The 26,400-nt window shown below is 39.3% G+C and overlaps 1 protein-coding gene across 1 annotated transcript in view; it reads right to left on the reverse strand.

The window, feature by feature from the left end:
* Positions 1-26,400, reverse strand: part of VPS41 (VPS41 subunit of HOPS complex) — a 188,684-nt gene that overhangs the window by 133,868 nt on the left and 28,416 nt on the right. Inside the window, exons 3-4 of the mRNA XM_082661461.1 lie at positions 15,017-15,124; positions 7,125-7,202 (exon numbers count right to left, since the gene is read on the reverse strand). Coding sequence (XP_082517587.1) covers positions 7,125-7,202; positions 15,017-15,124 — 186 coding nt within the window. The remainder of the gene's footprint in view (positions 1-7,124; positions 7,203-15,016; positions 15,125-26,400) is intronic.

Consider the following 26,400-nt stretch of genomic DNA (forward strand, 5'->3'; position numbering starts at 1 on the left):
ATCAGGCTCCAGTCTACTACCCAGCTCAGAGTCAAGTTCCAAAAAGTTACAATTATTTCAACCCTGACTATGAAATGGGTAGAACACCAGGGTAATTTGGTGAAGAAATATTTAAAATTTTAGCTATTTAAGAGATATTTGCCCAAATGCAGTTACCACTTAAAGATCAGATATGACAACATTCTGTAAGCACGACACTTTATTTTCAATGAGAGAAGTATTCTCAAAGCTGAGCCTGTTTCCTTACTCACCTCTGCACAGAGGTGCTACCAAAGTTATCAACCTACCGATAAACACTTAATCCACACACTGGAGACTCTTTATTAAAAAAATGCAGAAAATGGGAAACAGGACTTTCCTTGGCATCATTTCTCAGAAGTCTGATTTCCATTTAAGTAATTCTCACCTCATTGGACATACTTATCACTCAAGATACTGAGTCCAATATAGAAACCAGATTCTTAAACACGTAAGAAGCTGAGACCTGTCAGTCAGTCTTAGACAGATAGTACAGACACTGCCACATTTGAGCCAACAATGTACCACATGGATAATATCAAAAGATACATGCCCTGCTTCCCAAGTAATGATGCCACACCTGGAATTGCACATACGGATGGGATGTGCTTCAGGTCGATAAACAAGTACCCTGCGACCAATAGTAGAGCAGGGTTTCTTTGTTCACAGATAGATAGCTTACATTTTTAGATCTGCTCCAAGGGTTCTTCTAATGAATAGTCACCCCACACTATTCTGGCTACATTATGAATGAGCCCCAAAGAGTTGGGCTCTTCAGGGTAATAATGAATGCCTGGGATCTGTATTTACTCTCGAAGAGTAATACATGATGATTCCACATGATTCCCCATAATGTACACACAGTCATCCTGATGGAGGAAAGGAAGGTGTAAAACCCTGATTATCTGGCAGGTAGTCCAGATACATGGAACTTTACAGATTAGAACTATTGGTTCAGCCAAGTTCCATCAACTTCTCGCTATTCATAAGCTTTTATGTTGAGCAGTAAGGTTGCAGAGAGAAATGAGAGAAACCGCCCTCAGGAAACACACGTTCTCTGGATGGAATGACCTCGACACAGATGCAAATAACCTCGACAAAAGTACTGTATTTTCCAGAAGTGGGGGTGCCAGGGAGAAGGAGATGCTTAAACCATGGGAAGGATAAGAGGTATTCGTGAATATTAAAGATGCAATCTGAGAAGCTTAAAGGAACCCTCAGTTTTCAGGATGACACTGGCCAAGAGAGAGAAGGTAAGCTTTTCTTTTGCTGAAACATAAAAATAAAGATGGGTGATCCTATAATCAACATTTATATATCAATACCAAGGAAAGAGAAGAGAGGAGCTGATTTATATTAGAGATAAATTCCTCTAAGACAAAGAGAGTACACAAAAGGCCGGGAATGCAATCCAAAAGATGGCTGAGTCCCAAAGCCCAGGAAGAGAAATGAAACCATGGTCACTCCCAGGCAGGATCCAGTCACAAAAACATCTTTTTCAACCTTAGGTGAGGGAAACGTCTAGATATGTGAGGAAGGCCTGGAATGAACTGGAAGAGGCGAGTGGAACAGTAAGCGGGCAGGGAATAGAGAACCAAAGCAGCTCAAGCTCAGTTTCCCTCCAGTTTCTTGACTCGGCACCTTCTGCATCTAGAATGACCTCCAAAGTCTCCTCAGTTTCTGCATTCTCTTGACGTTATTGATTCTCCATAGGAACCAGGAAAAGTCTGAGTATATCTTAAAAACTTGCCAAGTATCACTGAATAAAAGGCTTACTTTCCATAAGTAAGAGTTAAGGTTCTGATCTCAATACAAACATTTTTAATTATAAGTCCAGTGGGGTGTGAGGGTTGAATAATACACAGGAGAGCAGAGATCTGACTCCCAGATGCCCTCCTGAGAGGTTAAGTAATGACAGAAAAAGAACCAGTTCCATGAGTATGTTTCAAGAAGATATTATCAGCTGATACGCTCACTGGGTACCAAACAGCCACAGAGACAAGAGAGAGGGAGAGAAAGAGGGGAGCGGTATAGTAGGAGACATGGCCCCTGCCCTCCAAAACCTTGAATATGAACATGAAGCTGGAACTGACACTATGACAGATTAACACTGCAAGTGAAAATAGCAATAATTCAGGAGTTCAAAAGAGAGGTCACTTCAGTACAAGCACATCGCAGAAAGAACGGGACTTAATGGAAGAAGGGCATCCTTGGAATGTGTGATTAAAAGGCTGGAACAAGCATGTCCAAGTCAATAACCAGAAGACGGTGAGTGGATCAGAATGACTGGACAGGGAAGAAACTAAAACTAAGATTGGAAACGTAGGTTTCGGCCATAGGACAAGGGTCTTAGCCACAGATTAGGACTTGATCTGGGACGTTGTGAGGAGCTGTCCAGGGTTCTCAAAGACACGGGGATTGAACTGATGAGTGGGGAAGATAAGCAGAAATAAAAAGAACTCTTAAGAGGGTGTTAAAATACCGTAGCATGAGCTAGTTTTCACAGAAATCTGGGTTTTTAATACCATACGACCATAAGAAGTACCAAGGATCAGCAGTAAGGAAAAGAGTGTGTTAGTCTAATCCCAAATCAAAAACAGCAATAGAAATAGCAAAAGATGGGCATTCCCTGGAGGTCCAGTGGGAGCTAAGATCCTGCAAGCCATGCGGCACAGCCAAATTAAAAAAAAATAGACATAGCAAAAGACGCTACTCTCTGGAGTTCAAGGAGAATCCTGAAACCACCTCTTCTTTAAGAGATTAATTTTTTTTAATTCCATATTTATCTTAATATAAAATGCCTAATAAGCCCCTGTTCTATTTTGTTTTCCTATTCCTTTCTTTTTTGGAACGATCCATTTTGTAAGTATTTACCTAATGTCTTCTGCCATGGCATGATGACACCCAAACCTTTTCATTTCCTATTTCTAGCAAAGAAAGAAAACACATAAAGGTAAAGAGCAGAGATTTATTTGGTCAGTGGACTTCTTTGCTCTCCCTCTAGCGCACTTAATAGAATAAAGATTTAAAACATACGGAATAATGCTCCAAAATAATTTGCTCATTGCTTCAAAGTACAATAAGTACTCTTAATTAGTAAGCCATAAATTAATATGCTTAAGGAAAGTGGAGGCTATTGAAGAGAAAGTAACTACTGTGATTAATGACATCATATGGGCATAGATGCCATGTGGGAATTTAAAAGGAATTTGAGATCCTCTAAGGATTTTGAAGGCATATGTTACATACTGTGTAAGCAATTGAGACACCCATTATTCAGGAGAATATGGCTTGATCTATATTCAAGAAGGCAATTTTCTTAGCAACTTGAGCTCCTTTACCTGAGAAGCTAGACCTATTTTAATTTTATTCTGTGATTTCAGTAAAATTGAACTTTATCAATTAAATCTGAATTAACATAAAGTTACACCTAGGGAAAAAAAATCTTTAAAAAACACACGTGTGGCTAAAGCATGTTAATTAACATATATTCTGAATATCCTTTCAGATGGAGTGAAATCTGAATATCAACATGCAAAATAAATCATCACCCTAGTGGTTTTTGCTTTTGATCCACAAAAGAACAGTCATGGATGGTTGGGTAGCACAGAATCCTCTCTATCAAACTTTTTATGTAATTATAGAAGAATATACAGCTGTAAGAATAATCTTAGCGGCATGATTCATTTATATCAAGATCTCTGAACAAGATACCAACCTAGGAAATGTTCTGGGATTTAGAAGTAAGTAGAGTAAAGGGTTGCTTCAACAAAGGATAATTTGAACACTGCTCAAGGTCAAAGAGACATACACGTATATAGGTATTTCTGTACGTGCGTGTGCATGTTATTGAGGTATAACTCGTATAGAATAAAGTGCACAAATCTCAAATGTGCAGCTCAGTGATTTTTACATATGTATATTCCTGGGGAACCACCAAGATAGGGACTATTATCAACACTTCAGAAGATTCTTCCTGTGCTCTCTCCCAGATCAAATCATTATCTGACCTCTACCAGCATAGTACGATTTTGCCTTCTCTTAACCATCATATAAAAGGAATCATACAACATGTACATATTTGTGTCTGGCTTCTTTGGATGAACATTAAGACAGTGAAATTCATCCATGTTTGTTGCAGGTAGCAATAGTTTGTTCTTTTTAATTGCTAAGAATATACCATCACTTGCTTATCCATTCTACTACTGATGAACATTTGGGTTGTTTCTAGTTTGGAGTTATTACAAATCAAGCTACTATTAACACTCTTGTACACATATATTTTTTGGGGACATATGCAATGTATTCCGTTTTCTTGATATATACTTTGAACTGCTGGGTCATTAGGAAGGCATATGCTTAGCTTTTGTAGAGTGTGCTAAACAGTATTCCTCCTGAAATATTAATGGAAAAACAAATCACTTTCTTCAACATGCAGAATGATTTGTTTAGTTATTTCTTCTTTTGTATCATACACATTTAAAATTATACAGCCTTTAATGTAATGATTCCATTCCAACACAAACAGCAGAATCATCTGGTATAAAGATTCCTCTATGTCTCCACCCTCTGCCAAACAAAACCCTATTGATAGGTGAGAATTTTGAACTACTGCTTCGTGACATTACTACTGCATTCAAAAGCTATAAATGCAGTGAATGGGTTGAGGAGACATTTCTTGAGAAAAATTTTTTTAAATGTTATGCAAGTATAAGGTATTATTATGTTATCTAGTTTTAATTCATTTAAATTAGTTTCACCTGGAAGTAAAGACTAAAGTCAGAGGTGTTAATTCATTAGTTTTTTTTTTAATACTTGTTTCACCCTCACTGCATTTCTAATGAAGAAAACAGTTCTTGATTGAATGTGGCAATCATTACGTCCAAAGAAAAGCTGCAAATTCAAGCCATAAGTGTCTTTAGAATTGAAAAAACCCTTTTTTAAGAGCACTGATACGGAGCCCCCAAAAGCAGCCACATCACCAGAAACAGGAAAATTAAAAAAATAAAGGAAAAAACTCATCTGAGATGAGAAGCTGAAGATTAAGTCTCCTTTCAAAAGACAATGACATTCTGAAATCTGTCACCTGAAACTCATATACCTCCTAAGGTAATGGTCATGAAGACCCAAGGCCTCATGAAAAACTTCTCCACAACAGACTATTAAATTCTTTTGAGAGGTAAACGAACAAACAGAGCCCCAAACCATCTTCCTCTCCTGCCCCAAAATAAGTGCAAAGCTATAAAGAACTTAATTTTCAAAGATGTCATAAAGGCAGGACTGAAAAGAAAGAACCAGGAATTACCTGGAAAAGGATGCAGGATATACCTGACATAAAACTGACATCAGAAAAGATAAAGCTGAAGGCTTATACTGAATAGACACAAGGACCGCATGAATGAATGGGTAACGAAAGACACGAGTCAACTCGTACAGTATTTCTCCTGGTTTCTCTTTTGGCCATGGAACCAGCAGTGTTTGTCCTGTGAACCTCAGCAATCGAGTAATTTCTGTATAATATTAAAAAGACTTACTGAGAAGCAGAGTTGAACACAATCATTAAACTGGAGCCATAAATTTAAGAGGCCATCCAGGCAAAGCTCTTTTTTCAAGGTGAGGCGATATGGGTGACACCATAAAAAAGCGCTCTGCCTAGCACCAGCTCACATTTTTTTTTTTTTTTTTTTTTTTTGCGGCACGCAGGCCTCTCACTGTTGTGGCCTCTCCCGTTGCGGAGCACAGGCTCCGGACGCGCAGGCTCAGCGGCCATGGCTCACAGGCCCAGCAGCTCCGCGGCATGTGGGATCTTCCTGGACCGGGGCACGAACCCGTGTCCCCTGCATCGGCAGGCGGACTCTCAACCACTGCACCACCAGGGAAGCCCCCAGCTCACATTTTAATGCATGGTAATGGGAAGGCCAAATGTTTATTAAATCATCAAAATGGGTGGCCAATGTCCAGGAGGGAGAAGACAGAGGTTCAAAAGTATCCTCTTGTCTGAAAGGGATGCCGAAGCCAAACAAGAACCCACCATTTGCCTGATGGATCAGTGGTTAGAGCACACAATTCCCTTCCAGGACTATTCCAAAGATTCCAAGGATACTGTCATCATCTGTGGTTCCGTTTCTTTTAAGCAAAACAAAGCAACCTGGTACCTTTAATATATAACGTCTCAGCTTTAGAAACTGTGGTGCCCTTTGTAAACTACACCAATACCTTATGATGGATCTTTCAACAAGTGCTGATGCTTTCTTCAAAAAAAGGAATATGTTCCCCAAAATGACCACCTTTTTCATCCCAAAGGTTCACATTCACACAACCACGGACACTTGATACTTTCTCAGCCCATCTTAAACACCAAAATCAAGCTTCAGATTCAACACTTCCTTCATCCTTGGTGATTCCAAATCACAATTAAAGAAATAAAAAGCCTGGCTCTTCTCTTTTAGTCAATATAATCCCCTAAGAGTCCAACTCGCAGAACATTCACATAAAATATTAGCTTTATATATTTAGAAGAGATAAACCGAAACAGCAAGGTGATCAATCAATTTTCAATTTACATTTGGCATCTGGAGAAGATTATGGGGCATGTACTTACAATCGACATTAGTCATCAAATGAGGGGGTTCACACTTTAAGGATTCCACAAACCCCCAGAGTATGTAAATTAGCACCATTAATCACCAATAAAAGCAATCTTTTTTTTTGATTAACAATTCATCTAGACATTCTACAGTTACAGTTTAAAACAAATACACATAGGAGTATTTTAAATGCTTCATTTAAAGCCAAATGGATGACTATAATTAACTAAAGAACTGCAATTAAACAGATTCATAAAAATAAATTTTTAAAAGGAGTTTATATAGCAGATACCCAGTGAAAATACATTATGTATAAATACAGACCTCTTTCTTTGTAAGTTCACCTTTAAAACTTTTTAGCACAGATTACAAAGTTCAGAGTTGAACTCTTAGCACTCCGATATCATCGATAAAGATCCTTTCTTTAGGCTCTAAAAACAAATGGCTAAAACAAATATTTCAAAGCACGGCTTTCAGCATGAAATTTAGCTCGCACATTATTTTATACTGGATACTTACTATATCAAACTTCTGAGTGATGTTCCCCTGGACATCCAGTAAATAAACCTTGCCATAATGTGTGCCCAGCGCCAAGAACTGTAAGAAGAACAGAGGGGTACAGGGATCAGTTTCTTTTTTTTTTTAATGGCATATGCTTTTTTTTAAAAGAAGATGTTGGGGGTAGGAGTTTATTAATTAATTTATTTTTGCTGTGTTGGGTCTTCGTTTCTGTGCGAGGGCTTTCTCTAGTTGCGGCAAGCGGGGGCCACTCTTCATCGCGGTGCGCGGGCCTCTCACTATCGTGGCCTCTCTTGTTGCGGAGCACGGGCTCCAGACACGCAGTAGCAGTAATTGTGGCACAACGGGCCTAGTTGCTCTGCGGCATGTGGGATCCTCCCAGACCAGGGCTCGAACCCGTGTCCCCTGCATTATCAGGCAGATTCTCAACCACTGTGCCACCAGGGCAGCCCCAGGGGTCAGTTTCTTAATGGACCATTCATACATAATTAGTAATAAAACCATATGCAAAGTCAAGACACTTAATGTGTAAGTGATCTGCGATGCCTCGGAAGACGCACATTCCTTTGAGAAGGCTTGTTTCCAGCTTGGAGGAAATCACAGAACAGGGCCTTCTTTCTTGGGATCATGCAAGCTGGCTGTCAGAAGGACTCACGAGGACCCTCATCTACTGACAACTAATGGTGTGCATGCGGCCTGTACACAATGCCCTGATGGACTGAGGCAGCAAATTAAAATTCAGCTGTGAACGTACGACCAACCCACGGTTGAACTCAGCGTCTGAAGGGAATGATTTGTAAACTCCCCTTAATTTATGGCAACTGAGTAAATCTGTGCTATCATTTAAGTTCAACATACACATACACACACACACACACACAAACAACAAAGTAATCTTATTTAGGAAGGAAAATCCATGCCACACTGAGATGCAAAAGCTCAGATGTACTTATACTGTCATCATGAGAACGCCTCTCTAAAAGTAAACGTGTGATATTAAGTGTCAATGTTATTTTTGAATGCAAAAAAGAAAAAAAATCCTTTTCTGTCACAAAAATAACTGTAGAGCTTTGTATTCATTTTATGACATAAACTGTTCATAACTCCCACTGTTTCTTTAATTCTTTGAACTAACCCTAAGGAAATGAGAAGAAACTTTAGGACTACCTGAAATAGGACATGAGATTTATCTTCCCTTCTATCTCTCTAAGCAGTACTCAAAGAGTTCCAAATTCTCTGTATTTTGCTGCATGTGAACATGCTTCATCGCAACCTAGAACGAAATGCTTAAATTTATAGGCACTACACTAAGCTTTTCAGTCAAGCAGCACAATCTTGAAAAAATTAACCTTACAGAAAGTCAAGATTTAAAAGGATTTCTCAGAATGGAATTACTGAAAATGAAATTTCAGATCAGGCGCTTAAAATATAAAGCTACATTAAAGAGGCATCACAAAAAAGAAAAGAAGGGGATTCATTAGAAATTCAGTCCCTGCAATGTCTTTCACTCCTGCAAGGTTGCCTTTTTTTCATGAAGAAAAAAAAGTCCGCCGGGTAAAAAAATCAATACTGGTTAATAAAACATCAGGTGTGCAGACATAACTAGGTATGACGATTCCACTGCACAGGGCTGCCTGAATGCACAAGGTGCCAGGCCGATTACTCATCCAGGGCAGACAACAAGGCTGCTGAAAACACGATGTCGGGGCCCTGGAAAGGGCAGGGGAAGAGGTAATTTTCGGGGGGGAGGGGAATGAGTCTGAATATTTAAACCAAACAGGGCTGCTTCCTCCAAAGCAAAAGAACATTCTAATTAGAAATAGAGGATTCAGAGGGGTGTAATTTCTTCTCCACAGTGACACTCTGAAAATATCTGAATAGAAAAATACCACATAATACTAGCTACAAACAATACTCCATTCTGAGGCCACCTATGGTAAAAGAATGAATGGGTTTTAAAAGCTCACTACACCCAAGTACTCGACAGTATTGACTCTCCTCATAAACACTGTATTTACTTTGTTAGAAAACTAAGGGGGGGGGGGTACTTTCCCGGCGGTCCAGTGGTTAAGGCTCCACGCTGCCAATGAAGGGGGCACAAGTTCGATCCCCGGTCTGGAAACTAAGATCTCACATGCTGCATGGCGCGGCCAAAAGTCAAAAAACAAAAAAAGAAAAAAAAGAAAGAAAGAAAGAAAACCAAGAGGGCCAATGCTTTAATACTGGGTCATTCTCTGATATCTCTGTGAAGGCCATTCTTGAACTTCCAATTATAGTTTATCAAAGTTTTAAAGGTTCTATACAGAGTACTTTACCCCAAATATTAATTCTTTCCTTTTTTCTTTTCAAAATTACTAGTTTAATTCATTTAATACTTAAGACAGAAAGGAAACATAAAATAATTATTTTGATTGTATGATTTCAACCTAAAACTATAATTACTTTAGAACATCTTTGAAAAAAAATGCAGTGGTTTTTATGACAAGCTACCTTTTCTTTAGGAAAACATTTCATCATTTGGATTAGATAAATTATTGTTGCTCCATTTTAGAAATAACTTTATGTGCTCTTAAAACAATCAAGTTTGGGACTCCCCTGGTGGCGCAGTGGTTAAGAATCTGCCTGCTAATGCAGGGGACACGGGTTCGATCCCTGGTCCAGGAAGATCCCACATGCTGCGGAGCAACTAAGCCCATGTGCCACTACTATAAATAAATAAATTTATAAAAAAGAAAAAAAAACAAAAAACAATCAAGTTTGATAAGGCAATCGTATAGTTCTTAAAAATTTAACTACCAAAACTATTAATGAGTCATACTTTCATTTGCTAATGAAATGAAAGTTTTTAAGTTGCTTTCGACTACTTAAAATATAAGAAAAAAAATGCAGAATTGGCCACAAATCACAAACATAAATATAAATCCTTTAAATATGACCCTCCTTCCAGACATGAAAAGCTCTGTGCTTTTGTAACTATTGAATTTTTTTTCTTTTAACCTGAGAGCACTTAAAATCCAGCATGGGCAAAGAATAAACATAATTTAATGAGTCCCTTTCCTGTTTAAATACAGAAACTTGACTCAATTTGATAAACTATCATTTGGGCATTGAATCCTTCTGAACCATCCACTAGCATAACTGCTTTTCCTTTGAACAGTTGGACTTTTTGTAAGTAAACAGGTAGAAGAAGCAATAAGCAGTCTTTTGGACGCCACGAAAGAAACAAGAAGTAGCACATTTCAAATGTGTTCAGCTGTACAGTAATTATCTATGTTTCACCTAGCACTTTACAGCATTCAAAGCGTTAGAGCATGGACTGCCTTCAATTACACATAAGGAAATAAGTTCTGGGAGTTGATGTGACTTCCTTGGAGACAGTCAATGAGTGGCAGAGCTAGGGCCAGAATTAAGAGCTAAAATACTCTCAACTGGATCAGAAGCCTGGTAGATAGAAACATGAGCCTCAGATCAAGAGTGCATGTTCTCAAACTTAGTCTGACTACAGTTCCCACCGTCAGGCTCCTTGGCCAAGTTGGATTAAGTATGGTGTTAATAAAGTTTGACCTCTGGGGAGGCAAACTTTGTTCTCCTTTTCATCAATTTGGTGGTTTATTCAACACACACACACACACACAAAGCACCTATGATATGCTTAGACAATAAGCACGTGTGACTTAAAAGGATGATGGTAAAATGATGGAGACAGAAATAAAAAACTGATTAAGATTAAATTTTTCGAGTATGCTTTAAAAGTAAGTACAATTGACTCTTGAACAACACAGGTTTGAACTGGGAGGGTCCACTTAGACACACATTTTTTTTAATAGTAGATAGTTGGCCTTTGACCAATCTGGGGGGTGGTTAGGGGCACCCACCCTTCCTGCAGTTGCAAATGTACATGTAACTTATAGCTGGCCCTCTAGATCCACGGTTCCTCCAGATCAGTGGTTCTACAGCCACAGATTCAACCAACCAGGGACCGTGTAGTATTTACTACTGAAAAAAATCCATGTATACGTGGACCCCGTGCAGTTCTAATCCATGTTGTTCAAGGGTCAACTTTGAAGGAGGAGTGTTAGACAGCAGACACTGAGGCAGATGGGGCAGGCTTGTGGTAAAGACCATTTTAGACAGCGTGGATACAACTTGCACAAAGGCATGTAGTCACATAAAAAGCAGGACAAAGGCAAAAAAATCACAAATAGTTTTATATGGTGGAAGCATCCAGGGCAGGAGACAGGCAATGAGATTGGCAAGGTTGGTTAACAGGAGACTTCTGAATTTTTTTTTTTTTAAACTTTTCAGACTTCATCTTGCGTGTAATGAGAGCCATTGAAGGGTTTTATTTATTTATTTATTTATTTATTTATTTATTTATTTAATTTTGGCTGTGTTGGGTCTTTGTTGCTGCGTGCAGGCTTTCTCTAGTTGCAGCGAGCGGGGGCTACTCGTGGTTGCGGCTCGCAGGCTTCTCACTGCAGTGGCTTCTCTTGTTGAGGAGCACGGGCTCTAGGCATGCGGGCTTCAGTAGTTGTGGCTTGCAGGCTCTAGAGCGCAGGCTCAGTAGCTGTGGTGCACGGGCTTAGTTGCTCCGCAGCGTGTGGGATCTTCCCGAACTAGGGCTCGAACCTGTGTCCCCTGCATTGGCAGGCGGATTCTTAACCACTGCGCCACCGGGGAATATTTATGGAGAGATGAAAGGTAACAAAGTGAGTGTGTGTTTGGGGTGGGGGGGTGGGGGGGTGGGTGGGGGAATGTGTCCAAATCATGAAGACACCAGGAAGCCAATACAGAATTCTAGGGAGGGGGAGTACATGATCAGATCTGAATTCCTGGAAGATTATTTCAGTAGAAAGAAGTGTTAAAAATGGACTAGGATGAAATCAAATCTGAAAGAAAATAGATTGGTTCACGGTGTGTTCCTTAGTTCCAGGGAGAAATGATGAATGCCTGTACTAAAAGATCTTTGACTCAGCATGGGAGTAGACTCAAGCAGGTGACATGGGGGTAGAATCCAGGCAGAAGAGATGTTGTGAGTAAGAAGAGTCAGGAGTTGCTGCCAGACCATCGCACTTGTGGCAGAAAGTGGTCAGATATGGGGCCAATCACACAAGGAGGCAAGATCTCAGAGGACCTTAAACACCACATGAAGGAGCTCAGACTTTTATTTACTGGATGATGAAAATCAGATCTCGGTAGAAAAACGAGAGGCACACAAGTACAGCCAGGAGAAGATGAGGGCCTTGGCTAGGGCCGGGGTGGTGAGAGAACCACCAGGACTTAGGGAATGACTGGGCGGAAGGAGAGAAGGAGTCAGCTTTGGCTTAGGTGATGCCACCAAATGGGGCAGAGAACCCAAAAACTACAGAGGCAAGGGAAGGAAGGGAAAAGAAGATGAGCTCATTATGGACATGGTGAGTCTCAGGTAAAAACAGAACCAAAGGTAGAGCTGTGTAGGAGGCACCTGGATTAATAAGCACGCTATTCTTGGAAGGGTCAGGGTGGAGGTGGCCACAGAAATCAAGAAATTTAAATATCAAGAAGAGTACACACTTGGTCTTCCCTGGTGGCGCAGTGGTTAAGAATCCGCCTGCCAATGCAGGGGACACGAGTTCGAGCCCTGGTCCAGGAAGATCCCACATGCCGTGGAGCAGCTAAGCCCGTACGCCACAACTACTGAGTCTGCGCTCTAGATACCGCAAGACACAACTACTGAAGCCCGCTTGCCTAGAGCCCGTGCTCGGCAACAGGAGAAGCCACCACAATGAGAAGCTCACGCACTGCAACGAAGAGTAGCCCCCACTCGCCACAACTAGAGAAAGCCCGCGTGCAGCAACGAAGACCCAACACGGCCAAATAAATAAATTTATTTTTTAAAAAAAAGAAAAGTACACATTTAGAAGACATGTGGCCAATGGACCAAATCTTGGGAAAACTAATGTGTAAGGGAAAAGTAGAAGTGAAAGAAACTGAAAGAAAACCAGAAGGGAATAACAGAAATGATCAAGAAAGTGATAAGAAAATGGTGTCATGATAAGGAAGTTTTAAGAAAGGTGAGATCCACAGTGTCAAAAGCATCGAAATTTCCACAAATTGGTGAATGGACAAAGTGTGTTCTGTCCATACAGTGGAATATTATCCAGCAATAAGTAGGAATGAAGTGTTGATACGTGCTCCATCACAAGTGAACCTCAAAAACATGATAGTAACTGTAAGAAGCCAGACACAAGAGACCAAGCAATGTATGATTCCATGTATACGAAACATGCAAAAAAGGTTCATTCACAGACTCAGAAATTAGATCAGTAGTCACGTGGGGCTAGAGTTATGTCTGCTCCATGACATAGCCTGATCGCTAGGAGAGAAGGGAGGAAATGAGGGGAGGGGAAGTAAAGAAGTGGACAAAAAGGTCCTTGAGCAGGGGGAAGAACAGCTCCTGTGGGGGAGGATGGACGTGGATTCAGATGAGCTGGGGAAGGGGTCAGGAATTGAGGCTGATCATGCTTGGTAGTTACCATTTCCTTAATTAAATAGAAATGACATCATCCTCTGAGAGTGAAGGGATTGTGACTGAAGAGGCGGGTTGGGGACTGGAGGAACTGATGAAGGACAAATAAATATCAGCCCTTTCAGTGGCATGTGCACCTCGGCACGCAACGTGTACCAGCACGTGGCGGGCAGCTTTGGTCATCTGAGCACTGACTCGGAGCTGAGTGTAGACGGGGGGCATATGAGGATCAGGGCCATTAGAGAATTGAATCTGCTGGTAAAGTTAACTTAGGATAGTTGACCACTTGACAGAAAGAAAGAGAAAGAATGGATTAGAGATCAGGGCTCCACAAAGTCACAAAACAGGGTTAGTGGGAAGATGAACACAATAGCTTCAACGAACAAAGGATAAGAGAGCATTGCCCAAAAGATCCTCAAGTCCCAGCGACGGACACCCTCTAGAGTGTGGCCTTAAGGGTAGAGAGATGAAACGGGGCCGAAGGAGGGGGTTTCTGGAAAAACCAAACAGACAGCACATATACTACTGCCGTGCTGAGCAAGTGCAGGAATCTGTTTACAGTGGAATGAAATTGGTAGTAAAGGGGAACTGGGTGGAGGTAAGGAGGAGGATGGGACAATACTGCTGGTAACAAAGGGATAAAGCCAGGAGATGGATCAGAGCTGGGGGTCTGCCTTTTGTGGAGGTACCAAGGCTCACTCACAGGGCTGATAGGGAAGACAGAGCAATGGGTGAAACTCCCTGGCCTCTGATATTCCAATTATGACCCAGATTGTTTTGGTCTAAGAATGGGCTAAGCATGTATAGTACTTAGTACTTAGTACTATATATAGTACTAAGTACCTGTATAGTACTTAGCCTGGATTCAGAAAGTTGGTGGGGGGGCTTTGTTATAGCGAAAACCCAGATGTGGAATCTATTCATTCATTCATATAATAGATAAGTAATCATCTGGGGCCTTGCTGCTGATTCCTAAGGCCTCCAATGGAATCTCTTCTACTTTCACGAAAGCAATGAGCTCCACAATACTTCTCATCTTAACACTTTCCTACTCTGCTACTTAAGAGCTGAGGAATTAAGTGCTAGGGTTTCTGAGAACCACTTGCTACAAACCTTTCACATCCATTATCGTCTGAATCCTACTTGATATACCCTTGCAGTGGGTGGTGTGTGTGTGTACAAATGCATTTATATAATATCTCTGCTTGTTGTTTTGGTTTTTTGTTGGCGAGAAAGGAGAGAGGAAGAATGGAAAGGAGACACGATTACTGTTAAAAAAAAAAAAAAAAAAAAAACCACCATGCAAAGCACCCAGACTCCAAAGTATCAACAAACTTACCACGGAAACAACTCACAGCAGAATCCTCTACATGGGCCATCTTACCTTGTCGTGGACTGTCATGCAGCTAGCGGCATCCTTCTGAAGGATTTCAGTTACCCCATTGGAGAGCCTTTCATACTTCAGTTTGGGCTCCTCTTCACTCTCTTCTTCCTGCACAGAGAGCAGAGAAAATGACAGCCCTCAAGGACTTATTTGAAAGACTCAAATACTCAAAACACACATTGTAAGGGGGAACCAGAGATGGTTCCCTTAATGACTGTCAGCAACCCAACTACAGCTAAAGGTTAAGATGCTCATGTTTCATTTTTCCAACTGGTCTATCAACTGCTACAACTTCAATGGCAGAATAAATTCAAAAGCTGGAAAGAGGACTATACATACTCACTGCTGACAATAGTCAACTTTAGCATATTAAATACAATACTGTCTGTCTGACTACGCAAACAAAGTCAATAAATAGCGTATGGGCAAAATGGTTGTCAGTGTGCCCTAATGGACATAAAACACAGCAGTGAGACAGGAATATAATAAACCTCTAAAAGACATGAAGTTTGCATTTCAAGATTACAAGTATTTTTGTCAGATTTGAGAATATCTCATACTAATTAGAAAAATACAATTATAAAAATTAAGTCAAAGTGTAAGAAAATTAGAAATTTTATATAAAACTATACATTACTCTTCAGAAAAAATATTTTAATATTTATTTTTTTTATTTATTTTGTGGTACGCGGGCCTCTCACTGCTGTGGCCTCTCCCGTTGCAGAGCACAGGCTCCGGACGCGCAGGCTCAGCGGCCATAGCTCACAGGCCTAGCCGCTCCGCGGCCTGTGGGATCTTCCCGGACCGGGGCACGAACCCGTGTCCCCTGCATCGGCAGGCGGACTCTCAACCACTGCACCACCAGGGAAGCCCAGAAAAATATAATTATAAAAATTAAGTCAAAGTGAGAGAAAATTAGAAATTTTATATAAAACAAACTATATATTACTCTTCAGAAAAAATATTTTAATATTTATTTTAAATAACTGGTAAACCATGAACAGTCATTATTTAGTTTATGTTAGAATATTCACTGTTGACTCTCATTGTTATGTTAGAATATTCACTGTTGACTCAATCATTTTATATGTATTCAATATTATCACTAACTTTACATGTTCAATTTCACTGTTGATACAGAATCATAAGACATCCTTAATCCTCAGAGTTATAAAATAAAGTTAGGAATCTATGTTGACTATAATGGCCATGAATTAATAAATCAAGGATAGTTATAAAAATTATTACAATGATTCAGAAAAATATTCCATTTTACTTCATCAGTATGTAATGAGAAACAAGAAAATATGCATATACCAACACCTATGATTGGATAAAGCTGGCCAAAAGAGAAGTTCACAAAAATAATGTAATCATTGATACTTCCTGCAAAAATAATTGTGTAGTCCTCACCTTCCAGCTAACATTTGGGTAGACTGAGGCACATCAATGTTCCCACCCAGAATAACTAGGAAGGCTTAATGAACTATAGAGAAACATCACTATAAGGCATCAATTAAAGGGCTGCTGAGGCAACCTGAACTAGAAGAGTCAGGACTCCAAGATGGTGAACAAACCATGGAGAGGTGAGCTGGCATTCTACAGCCATTCTTCATGGAGGCATTTATCAACCAGAGGCTGAGAATCTCTGCCTGGAAAGATGTCCACTCCTGGGAGGATGGAAAACAGCAAACCTTCTGGTACTTGTGGGGACTGGAGACCTGATGGGCTAAGACCCCAGTGGAAGACAGAGGCAAAGAAGTGAGTTTGTTACACAGCCACTTTTCTCCAAAGGACAACTGCGAATTTCCAAAGCTACATAAGGTATGAGACGATAAAGCTAAACAGAAAGTGTCAAAAATGCAAACTCACTGCCTTGATATGCTGGGAAGAGAACAAATAGAGTTCAGGAGCCATCGGGAAATGAGATCCTGGTGAATACCACAGGCTCTCATTTGGGACTCCTGGTCCCCAGGATATAAGCACAATAGCTTCCCCAAACTTCTGTCTAGCTTCGACTCAGTTCAATCGCTGACTGGAGTAAGGTACGTAACCCTCAACCCATCTGCCCAGTAAAGAAAAGGTTGACCCCTTGGAAAAAGAATACTATGGGGACTTCTACAATTCTTCACTTACAATACCGAGAACTCAATAAAAAATTACCAGGTGCACCACAAGACTGGACCAAATGACTGAAAATCAAGGAGAAAAAATATTGTAAAAACAGACCCATGGGTGACCTACTAACCGGAGTTAGAAGAAAAGGACTTTAACATAACTATAACTAGTATGTTCTGGAAGGAAGGGAGCGAGGGAGGGAGGGAGGAAAAGATGAATAAGACAGATGAAAAGGGAGATTTTCAACAGAGAACTGTAATCTGTAAAGAAGAATCAAAATGAAAATTTTAGAACTGAAAAATGTAACTGAAATTAAGAACGCAATAGATGGCTCAACAGAAGATTAGCAAAGCAGAAGACAGGATTAGTGAGATGGAAAACATGTCAAAAGATAGCCAAAGGGGGGACTTCCCTGGTGGTCCAGTGGGTAAGATTCTGTGCTCCCAATGCAGGGGGCCCAGGTTCGATCCCTGGTCAGGGAACTAGATCCCACACGTATGCCACAACTAAGAACTCCATATGCCACAACTATGAGCCCGCATGACACAACTAAGGCCTGGCACAGACAAAATAAATAAATAGATAAATAAATATTAAAAAAAGAAAAAAAGATATCCAAAGGGAAGGCCAGAGAAGGAAAATGGATGGAAAATACAGAAAAAGTATATGTGATATGTGGAACACAGGAAAAAGGGCTAACATACTTTTCAACATAATCCCACAAGGATAGAGAAAATGGGAAAATGGGAGGGAGGAAAGAACATTTACAGAGGGAACAACTGAGAATTTTCAAAACTGATAAGACATCAACCCACAAGTTCAAGAAGCTCTGCAAACCCAAGCAGGAAATATGAAGAAAATCACACCTAGGCTCATCACAGTAAAAAGAAAATTATGTAAAAGAAAAATAACTTGCAGAGTAGTAAGTCCTGGGCCTCTTAAAGATTATAATACTAATAAACAGTCACACAGAGACCACAAACTCAGATGCTTACAGAAGTCTTTACCCCTGGGGCAAAGACCTGCAGCTTCACATGGAAAGGGGCTAATTTCTAGTTACATAGAAAGGATGAGATATATCAAACATCATGCTACAGACTTAATAGGTATCTCATTTCATCCTGACATAAAAAAATTATGGGGAGTTGAATATCATTATCCCATTTTACAGATTTTCAGTAAAAACTGATGATCAGAAATTTTAGGTAATTTCCTTAAGATACACAGTGGGTAGAAAGTAAAGCCAAAATTCAAATTCAGTTATGAATGCTCTAATGTCAATGTCTTATATAAAAACTCCTATAAAAATTACACTACAAATCACAACAGAAGCCTCCACAATTTTCATGCCTACAACTATAAACTATAAACTATGTGATCAATAGGAAATGCTTAAAAATGTGTTTCTTTAGCAGGTGCATTAGTTATCTATAGATGCATAACATATTATTCCAACATTTACTGACTTAAAACAACAATAAATATGTATTATTTAACCGAGTTTCAGTGGGTAAACAATACAGAAGTGGCTTTGGCTGGGTGGTTCAGATTCAAGATCTTTTATGGGGTTGCAGGGAAGGTGTGAACTGGGCATCTGAAGAATTGACTGGGGTTAGAGTACTGGCTTACCAGATGGCTCACTCAAATGGGTGGCAAGTTGGGGCTGGCTGTTGGCAGGAGGCTTCAGTTGCTGGCCTCCTCGACTTCTCCAAAGGGCTGCTTGAGTGTCCTTAGGACGTGGCAGAGGTGGCTTCCCCAGAGTGATATGCATAGTGGAAACCCTAATGTTATATATGACCTAGCTTCAGAGGTCACACACTGATGCTTCTGCAATATTCCGTTAATGATGCAGGCCAGCCGGGATTCAGTGTGGGAAGGGAGGACACGAGGGCAGGAATAATAGGAGGTGAGGATCACCAGGGGCCATCATGCAGACTAGCTACAAGAGGAGTAGTAAAATTTTAAGAGCAATAAACCTGGTTTAATTTAAAAAATCAATATTCCATGTCTACTGATGAGCTGTCTTAAATTTTCTTCTCCAAGTATACACAAGCTATTAGTTGGTTATTTAGTAAAAGGGTGTTAAAATTAAAGATGGTCTACCTACTATTAACTTTCCACGAAGAACTCTAAGAACTAACAGCCACAAAAGGAAGTATCATGTTCATGGTTCTTTAAAAGACCTACCCTTCTTTAAAAAGGTAACTGCGATAATCACCCCAACCCAAGGAGTTGCTGCATGTCCAAAAGTGACCTGTTGTTAAAATAAAATATCAAATAGCTAATTAACCAAGTCTTAAAAAACCTAGAAAAAAGAAAATTAGAAAAAGCAACAAATAAACACTTCTACTTATGTATCTACAAGCAAGAAATAGGAGTCACTTCAAAGCTAACACTGAATGTAGCAAAGGCAGGATGTGTGCATTCTGAAGTAAATGTGTTAAATACAAATTGAATCCTGAATGTTAGTCTTTATAATAAGATGCCACATGTTGTTCAGGCCTAGACATCAAATGTGCATCCAATGTGAAAAGTTAATTCTAGCCTCTTGACTATTTTGCATAAAAGCACTCATCCACGGACCATTAGGTAAAGTTACGGTAAATAAGGTTTGCCTGTCTTATTTATAAGTGAAAACTAAATAATTTCTCGCACATAAATATAGAAAAATAAATACTTTCACAGCACAGTTCACTGAAGCATTTGTGCTAGGCTTCGAAAACCATAAATAAAATGAAAACTCCAATATTAGGCACTTGACGTAGCATTTCACGCTTTTCTGACAGGTATCTTTTATGTTAAGTTAAAAGCGGGGTAAAGGTGAATTTTTAAAGGTGTTTTCTGCTTGCTGTAAACAAAGAAAATGGAAAGTGATTCAAAAATACAATTCGCAGAGGTTATTCCACTGCTGCAGACTATATATCACATTTTAAATAAAAAAAAACATTAAAAAAAAACCCAGGTAGATTTCATAGAGTTTCACTGTAAAAATAAACAGAAAAAAAGACTTTCATGCAATTTGAACTTCCATGGAAAACAACCCAGTGTTAATAAAAAGCAAATCAATAATTTTTGTTAAATTTTAATAATCTTGCAAGCCTACAAATAAAACCATCAACAGTCTGAGTTGAGATGACAGTTAACTGCGTTTCTATGACAACCTAGAGGAATAGTACAAGTCCTGACTTGCAGCTTAAGCGAAGATATGAACAGAGTGACATTTACCCATACAAGAAAAATCTGCAGCTTTCCTTTAAAAAGAATCAATTCCTCAACTAACATGGATTTTCACTAAGTGTATAGCACTTTTAATTAAAGACAGGTCCTTTAGATCATCGTATAGGACTCTAAAACACTATCTGAAAATAAATTTCTAATCACGGTCATTTTTTACTGAGTTTTGAACTTAAAAGTGAAAGAATTGCTTTTGGGGACAACAGACTAAGGCAATTAAAGATTTCTGCCTCAAAAACTATTTAGTAATTTGTTACTAACACCACAGGGTAAATTTACACAGAGGAAGTCCCGCCACCTAACTTAGACTTATGTAACCAACGAGAATACTGTACTTTTCACCTGATATTTTAAATTTTGTGTACAAGAAAAAATAGTTTGGTGTTTATAACCAATTTTTCATACTGTTTTAACTCTATCCACATCTTTCACACATCAGTACTTTTTTTTTTTTTTTTTTGGTGGTATGCGGGCCTCTCACTGTTGTGGCCTCTCCCTTTGTGGAGCACAGGCTCCGGACACGCAGGCTCAGCGGCCATGGCTCATGGGCCCAGTCGCTCCGCGGCATGTGGGATCTTCCCGGACCGGGGCACGAACCCGTGTCCCCTGCATTGGCAGGCGGACTCTCAACCACTGCGCCACCAGGGAAGCCCCACATCAGTACATTTTATGTACCACTGTGACAGTTCAAATGAAGACCTGAATTTTATTTTTTTTAAAAAAAGTGTGTCATATGAATTCAGGTGGTTCACAGAAAGATCATTACATTTTCTACTGTTCCTATTAATATAGAACTTAAAATGTTATTTCTGGATATCAGTTCTTTGTTAAAATACAGTTTTGTCTTGTTTGGGTTTTTTTCACAAAACAAAATGATACTAGATATACTGAAGGAGTGAGCTATTTACAAAGTCCAAGTTAAGTCAGCTATTTACAAAGTCCAAGTTAAGTCAATGAGAACTCCTGGGCAATTCACAACCTCACTCTATGGAGATGCCCTTCATCACATCCAGCCTCACCTATGAGAAAGACCTCAGTTGAACCTCTAGGAGTTTTAATAAGATGAATGGATTAGTTGATCTCATCATCAACTACATCTGACCAGGGGCAAATCCTTTTAATAAATATCCAATGTTTTAAAGCTAGATACAATAGGGAACACTAACATCCTCAAAAACAAAACAAAATTCTCATTGTGTAAAAAAAAAAAAAAAAAAAAAAAACAGTCTGAACTTCCACAGGAAAACACCAAGTCTTAATAAAAAGCAAATCAATAATCAGCCATCGGTCTGAAAGTATAAAGGTTTTCTTCCTCTAGAACATTGTGTCTAGAATTCTAGTTACTTTAATAAGAATTGAAATACTCAAAATTGGTAGTCACCCTTATAAGTTTAAAGTATTTTTAAAAAGCTATCAAAATCTAGTGTCAGACATTTGAACTTTAGAAAATTTGTATTTGAAACCATTTTCTCTCTTAACAAATAATTCACTTCATAATAAGCCCCATGATATATTAAAATATTTCTTTTTGATCACTATTTATTAGAGGAGATAGACGGAGAAGAAAAAAATAAAACACAGTAGGTGCCAGATACAAATAAGAATTTTTTAAAGCATAACTGAAATTACACTGTAAGTCAATCAAAACGCACAATTTATGTCTCAAAAACATAACTAACAAATTTTTAAGGAACAGAGCTATTCACGACAACAGTAACTGCATCAATGTTACTATCAACAAAGGTAATATAAATAGTCAAGAACTATTTATTATTGTGTATATGCATTTATTTGAAACTGTTACGTTACAAGTAAATGTACATGGGCAAGAAAGGACATCTCCACCTACGTCATATCAGTCTGGAGCTTTTCCAGAAACAGTAGAAGAGGCTCATGATGAGAAAAGCTGTACAAAACAGACGAACTGTAAGATTCAAAATTCATCAAGAAATTAGGACCTTTTTATTAACTTTGTATTTGCCCCCTCCCCAAATGACTGTCACCTCCTTAAAAGGGCAAGTCCCACTATTGACTGTTATAGGTGACAGTTCTATTACAAAAGGATGATTTTACTTACACAAAAAGATGACTGTCTGGTAGGAAAGATGGCTTCATAGAGCCTTCTAAAATGTCAAAACCTATCAAGAAAACGACATAAACAAGCCAAGAGAGTAACTTCTGGTTTCCATTAATAACACAAGGTATTACAGCTGCCTCAATGACCAAACTTTTTAAGAAAGTGACATGGAGATAATGGAATTCATCTACAATAAAACAACTGTGGTCAAAGCTCCCAGGATGCCTTTCCATCAGACTGGTGACAGACAAGCAATTACATTCTTATATGAATGCAAATAATGTTGTTAACTTTTTTACTTTCAAGCAATACTGCTATTATTGAAAACACATATTAATCAAAAACAAGTAGCTGAAATTAGGAGCTGATAAATGTAATCTAGATGACATGGGTCTAACTTTTTCATATAGATAGAAAATTCCGATGAGTCTACTCATATGCATATATTATTTTTTAAAGCTTAAAATGCATATGGTTAAATAAGTGGTTCTCAACTGGAGGTAATTTTGTCCACCCTCCAAGTCATTTACTTGGCAATGTCTGGGGACATTTTTGTTGTCACAACTGAGTTGGGGGAGAAGAAGCTACTGGTATCTAGTGGGGTAGAGACCAGGGATGATGGTAAATATCCTACAGTGGACAGGACAATCTCCCGGAACAAAAAATTATCTGGTCCAAAATGCCAATAGTGCCAAGGTCAAGAAACCCTGGGTTAAATAAATTTCATGAGATCAAATATGACACAGACCCTAAAATCTGTTTTCAAAGACGATTTAATAACAAAGGGAAAGGTTCTCAAAACGTCTTATTAGGTGAATAAGGAGGTCATAAAAACCTGCTTTGCATGATCCAAGTGTTATTGAAGAAATTCATATACACGTGTTAGGGGAAAATGAGAAGAATAAACACCAAAATATCAATAGTAACCTCCCTAAGCTTCGGTTTCTTCATCTGTAGAATGACAGTGATAACAGGACTCCCATCACAGGGTTGCTGTAACCATTAAGAAGTTGGCAAATAAAAATCATTACTGTGAGCTACTGCCAATATTTTCTAAACCTGCTAAAATCAATATGCATTATATTTATTATAGAATTATTATATTTATATATTTTTAAAACCACTGTTCAACATCCTCTTCAAAACTTTGTATCTACTGAGCTAAGATTCTTTTTTTTTTTTCTTTTTTTGAGCGGGACGTGGGCCTCTCACTGTTGTGGCCTCTCCCATTGCGGAGCACAGGCTCCGGACGCGCAGGCTCAGCGGCCATGGCTCACGGGCCCAGCCGCTCCGCGGCATGTGGGATCTTCCCGGACCGGTGCACGAACCCGTGTCCCCTGCATCGGCAGGCGGACTCTCAGCCACTGCGCCACCAGGGAAGCCCCTGAACTAAGATTCTTATCTCTTAAAGCTGCTCTCCTTCCTGTTTAACACTTTGACTAGAAAAGTGAGAAAAAGTTGAGCCTCGAATCATTGAAGAGCTCTACTTAAGATTCACAAGATATGCAGTCTTCATAAACCCTGATCTCTCCTTTGCTCTGTAGTATCAGAATTTCATGTTCAATTCAAGGAGGAGTTTATATTGGGAAAGCACTAAGAATATAGAGAGGAGGGGGGGAAATGAGAAAAGCAAATAAGCTTTTCATTTCCTTCCAGCCACATGGAATAACCTGACCCATCTTCAAGATATGCCATCCAGGTGGACAATTTCCGCCACTAAAGCCAACAAAACCCTCGTTCCCTTTCTTCCCAATACCCCTTGGTGATCACAAGATCCTCAGAAGCAGGGTTTATGCCTTTTCACTGTTCTGAACTTCACCTAACAGAACTGTGGGCACCTAATAAAGACCAGTGAAAACACAAGTACATCGTTAAGGGCAGACCGAGTTTAGTAAGAAGCTTTTCTCAGACATTCTCATTTAGATTTCCACACAGGAAAATCCAAATCATAGAATAGCAGCTCAAAGGAATCTCAGAGATCATCTAAATTATGTATTATTTTACAGACATGAGGAGGGGAGGGGAGGGGAGGGGAGGGGAGGGGGAGATGGAGATACCAAAGGCGAAGAGCAGCAAACAGTAGTAGTAGCAATAGAGGTCCCGCAAACTCAATGTTCATGACGAATTTACATTTATTTTTAATTTCTATGTTTACTGTTATATTAAAAAGTAAAGTGCCACAGTTCCTTGGGATTATTTTGTTTGTGAGGAGATTAAATACCTCTCGAGCATCTTTCAATGGCTCATTCCCTATTCCAGGTGCAAAGAAGCACCTGGCTAGCCAGTCCCACCAAAGCCTCTGACAGCTGCTCAATAATTTCCATGAAGAAACAGATACAGATAAAAAAAAACCCGCATAGCGATAAAAATTAAGATAAACCATTACCAAAGTCAAGGAGAAACTGATACGTATGTTGAACATGAACTCATGACACATCTTGATTTGGTTCATGAAAAAGTAACCCACCTGAACAAAATGTAGAAAGATGCTTTTGGCTCTCCCAATGCTCCATGCCCATGACTCAGAGCCTGCCCCACTCGACAGAGCAGACACCCACCCCACCCATTAGGGATTGTTTTTCTCCAGAAGGAGGTGACTGTCTACAGCTTCTTCCCACTGTTTCTCTACACTTTCAACCCTAGCCACCATCTGCCTACATCCCCCTCCTACGGGCAGAGACTATAAGTCCCTAACACCTGGACAGTTCATTACTGACAGTCTGGGAGTTCCAGCTGTAAGCACTGCAGGACCGAGAAAACACTGGCATAAGGAAGGTGGGTATTGCAGGGAACCAGAGAACACTAATAAAGGTAAAAGCAAAAATGCATTAGTAAACCAGAATACGGAATAATTAACAAGTCCAAGCGTTAGCACTTTTTAAAGACAAACAGAATAAGATAACCACCATACACACTGACAAAATAAAAATCATCAAAGTACGACCTATCTCCTGCAGAAAGGTACCTAGCCTAGACTGTTTTAGCAGCAAGTTCTATTAAAAACCCTCAAAGAATAGAAAATTCCTAAGTTATTTAAACTATCCCATGACAGTGAAATAAACACTTCCTAACTCATTTTGAAAAGGTAGCATAACTGTAATATCAAAACTCCCGAAGAATACATCAAAGGAAAAAAAGAAAAAAACAGAGTTCAGTTATCTGATACAAGAATGTAAATGTAAAAATTCAAAATAGAATATCATAAAGCAAACTCTGCATATATTAATAGAAAGCTTGGTGATCAAATCGATCAAATACTGCAGAACTGCAAAGACTGGTTATTAAGAAATCTGATTTCATCATTTGATAGGTCAAAGTAAAAGCCCCATAGACCCACAGTGACAGATACAGAAACAGCATTTATAAAATTAAACACATTTCTGATATATAAAAAAAAAAAATTCAGTAAATAGAGATCTAATATCACTTTATTTTTCAAAACTGATTTAGAAATTTTAGCCAAGGTGAAAGACAAGAAGATGAAAAACAATAAATGTAGCATTGTTGGTATGGTAGTTGAAGATGTATGGAAAAAACAAAACACAGTTTATAATGATGAATTTTGTGTCAACTTGACTGGGCCACGGAGTGCCCAGATATTCAGCAAATCATTATCCTGGGTGTTTCTGTGATGTGTTTTTGGAGGGGAATAACATCTAAATTGGTAGACTGAGTAAAGTAGATTGCCTTCCCCAATGTGGGTAGGCCTCGCCAAATCAGTCGAAGTCCTAAATATACCCTCCCACCGAGTGAAAGAGTTCTTCCTGCCTAACTGTCTTGCAAGTGGGTGACTTCTTTCCTGTCTTAGGATTTGAACTGAAACATCAGCTCCTTCTGGGTCTCCAGCTTGCCGACTCACCCTGAAGGTCTTGGGACTTGCCAGCTCCATAATCACACGAGCCTCTCTCTCTCAAATCTCTCCCTCTCTTCCCCCCTCCCTCTCTCTCAGCTCCTG

The sequence above is a fragment of the Grampus griseus genome (genome assembly GCF_964374135.1).
Source record: "Grampus griseus genome assembly, chromosome: 9".
NCBI lineage: Eukaryota > Metazoa > Chordata > Mammalia > Artiodactyla > Delphinidae > Grampus > Grampus griseus.